Here is a 2,500-nt window from a genome sequence, read left to right on the forward strand (position 1 = left end):
CTGCAGAAACGCGAGAGAATGAAAAGGGTTCCCACGTTGTCAGCATCACGAGGTGGAGTCATCGATGCTAACCGTTGCTTAATCTGCAGTTTCACTTTTTTGGCTTGATAAAAAACCACAAGCCTTTAGAGTACATTGGAAATGCATCTTAACTGCTGGCGTGGCTCTGTTGAGAAATGAGAAATGTTGCAATTCTCATGGGAATATGAATGATGTGATGTCTTACATACCGCTTTCTCATGTAACTCATTATTGTCTAGACCAGACACTAGCTTACAGAAGCTGTGTCTGCAATGTACTGTATGAAGAGTAATCTGAAATATTGCAATTTGTCACCACACACAGAGAGAAAGAGAATAACATGAAATATGAATTTGCAGGATTTGCGGTCTAGGAATCCTTGTGTGCTTAAGACGTCTAAGCACTGGATGGACTGTGTCCATTACGGCTAATGAGGCCTCTTACCGCCTCATGCTCCATAAAGGGGCTTTGTGTTCATCCCGACTTAGTAAAGAAAAACGAAAAAAAAAGAAAGCAAAGGAGAGAGAAAGAGAGCAAGAGAATGAAAATCATCCACACAGAGAGAGAGAGAGAGAGAGAGAGAGAGAGAGAGAGAGAGAGAGAGAGAGAGAGAGAGAGAGAGAGAGAGAGCGAAGAGAAAAGCCCAAGCCTCTGTCTGCGTGTCTATGGCCTTCACCAGTGGGAGGCTTGGAGGCAGGAATAGAGAGGGCTATGGACCGATTGTGTGGAGAGAGAGAGAGAGAGAGAGAGAGAGAGAGAGACGGAGGCATGCATGGAGGAAGAGAGAGGGCTGAGGGAGTGATTGTGTAGTGGTGTATTTCAGCCGCCACTCAGACGAGGCTCTGGCTGCCAAATAGCTCCACTTGGGCACTCACGGTCAATGCAGTGAAAGACCCTTCTTCTCTCTGCCCCTCTCTCTCTCTGTCTCTCACTTGTGTTGTCTATTCCCTACGTGTGAAGTGTTAATCCTGAATGGATCCTCTTTACTGTGTGTGTGTGTGTTTGTTTGTGTGTTTTTCCCTTCTTCTCTCTGGGATTTCATGTACATCCTGAGACAATGGCCCTGCCGGCTAATCTCACCTCCCCAGCTAAATCCACGACAATCGGAATAATACCAGGCAGCTGCATTCTAGACACACACGCGAAGGCCTAAGCCAATCACTCGTGTGCTGGAATTACACCGCTTGAGAGCGACGAAGTCAACAGGATCCCTCGGCTTGAGCTTGACTTGAGCCTTCCTGTGAGTCGAGTCGAGGCGAGGGGACAATGGCAGGCTTAAGGTGGCCGCCATTTTAGCCTGTTTGGGTGCGTATTGAAATGAGCCGCAGCTAATGGGACACGGCATGCCTGGGTCCTTGTGCACAATGGGCCAGAGGATGGCGGGGGGGGGGGGAGCCTGGCAACATGGCACCCACCACCACTACTGTACCACCAGCGCCACACGCGATACGGCTGACGGTGTGTGACATGAGGGACAATGGGCCGGAGGATCGCAGGGGGAAAGCCCATTGCAACATGGTACCAAAACAAAACCACCGCCACCACTGCTACACTCAATAAGGTGTGTGGCATGGATCCTTTGCATGGCCTGCTGCGCTTCTATTCTATTCTTCTATTTGGTGCACACGTCTTGATTTGATTCTGGGAATATGTAGAGCCAAACACTTTTTCATAAAGTGACACACATACTGTAGGACTTGAGAGCTTAGAGCAGGGGTGTCAAAGTGAAATTCACACAGCGGGCCAGAATCAAAATCTGGGATGAAGTCGCAGGCCGAATTCAAAATGTATTCAAAAATGCACTGAAAGTGTCCATAAGGTACACTTAAGATAGGCAAATAACACATTCCCATTATATATATTATGCTATCATATACTTCTATGTGCTAGTATACACTAACCTGGACACTCTCATATTTTTTGTGATACCATAAGTTTTGCCTTCAAGTTATATTTTCTATATATTGATGGTATATGTAGGCCAAGTGTAATACACATTTGAAATGATCTCACGGGTCAAATAAAATAAATTTGGCTTAGAGCTTACATAACACTAAAGGTAATAATCATTATTAGAAGTGGAATGGCTGGACACATATACAGTAAATCACTTTCACCCAGGAATCGGTTGGATCTGACAATGGTACTCGTTTCAACAGCAAAAGAAACAGTTGCGAACCACTTGGGTGAGGTGGCATCGGCACATTCCCAAACAATCTCTCGAACGGTTCATATATAGTGTGAAAGCCATCGTTCCAGTATTACGGGATAACATGCTTGTGTAGGCCTACATGTTGCAACATTACATGATATGTTGTGTTTTTGTCTCTTACTGAACCCAGAAGGATTTTTTTCTTCAACCCTTTTTATATTCACTTTACTTCCGCATGGAAATTTGCATACACTCATCTCGGCTAAATTTATCATGTTGTCTCAATATCTTGGTGTTCTGCAATGCATAATACTGGAGAGCTTTTCT

At 45.2% G+C, this 2,500-nt stretch overlaps 1 protein-coding gene across 1 annotated transcript in view; it reads right to left on the reverse strand.

Moving 5' to 3' along the window:
- The window catches only part of ofcc1 (orofacial cleft 1 candidate 1), a 143,697-nt gene that overhangs the window by 118,226 nt on the left and 22,971 nt on the right, over positions 1 to 2,500 (reverse strand). The window contains 1 exon segment of the mRNA XM_063206310.1: positions 1,451 to 1,473. Within this exon segment, the coding sequence (XP_063062380.1) occupies positions 1,451 to 1,473 (23 nt within the window).

This window comes from Engraulis encrasicolus, chromosome 9 (genome assembly GCF_034702125.1).
Source record: "Engraulis encrasicolus isolate BLACKSEA-1 chromosome 9, IST_EnEncr_1.0, whole genome shotgun sequence".
Taxonomy (NCBI): Eukaryota; Metazoa; Chordata; class Actinopteri; order Clupeiformes; family Engraulidae; genus Engraulis; species Engraulis encrasicolus.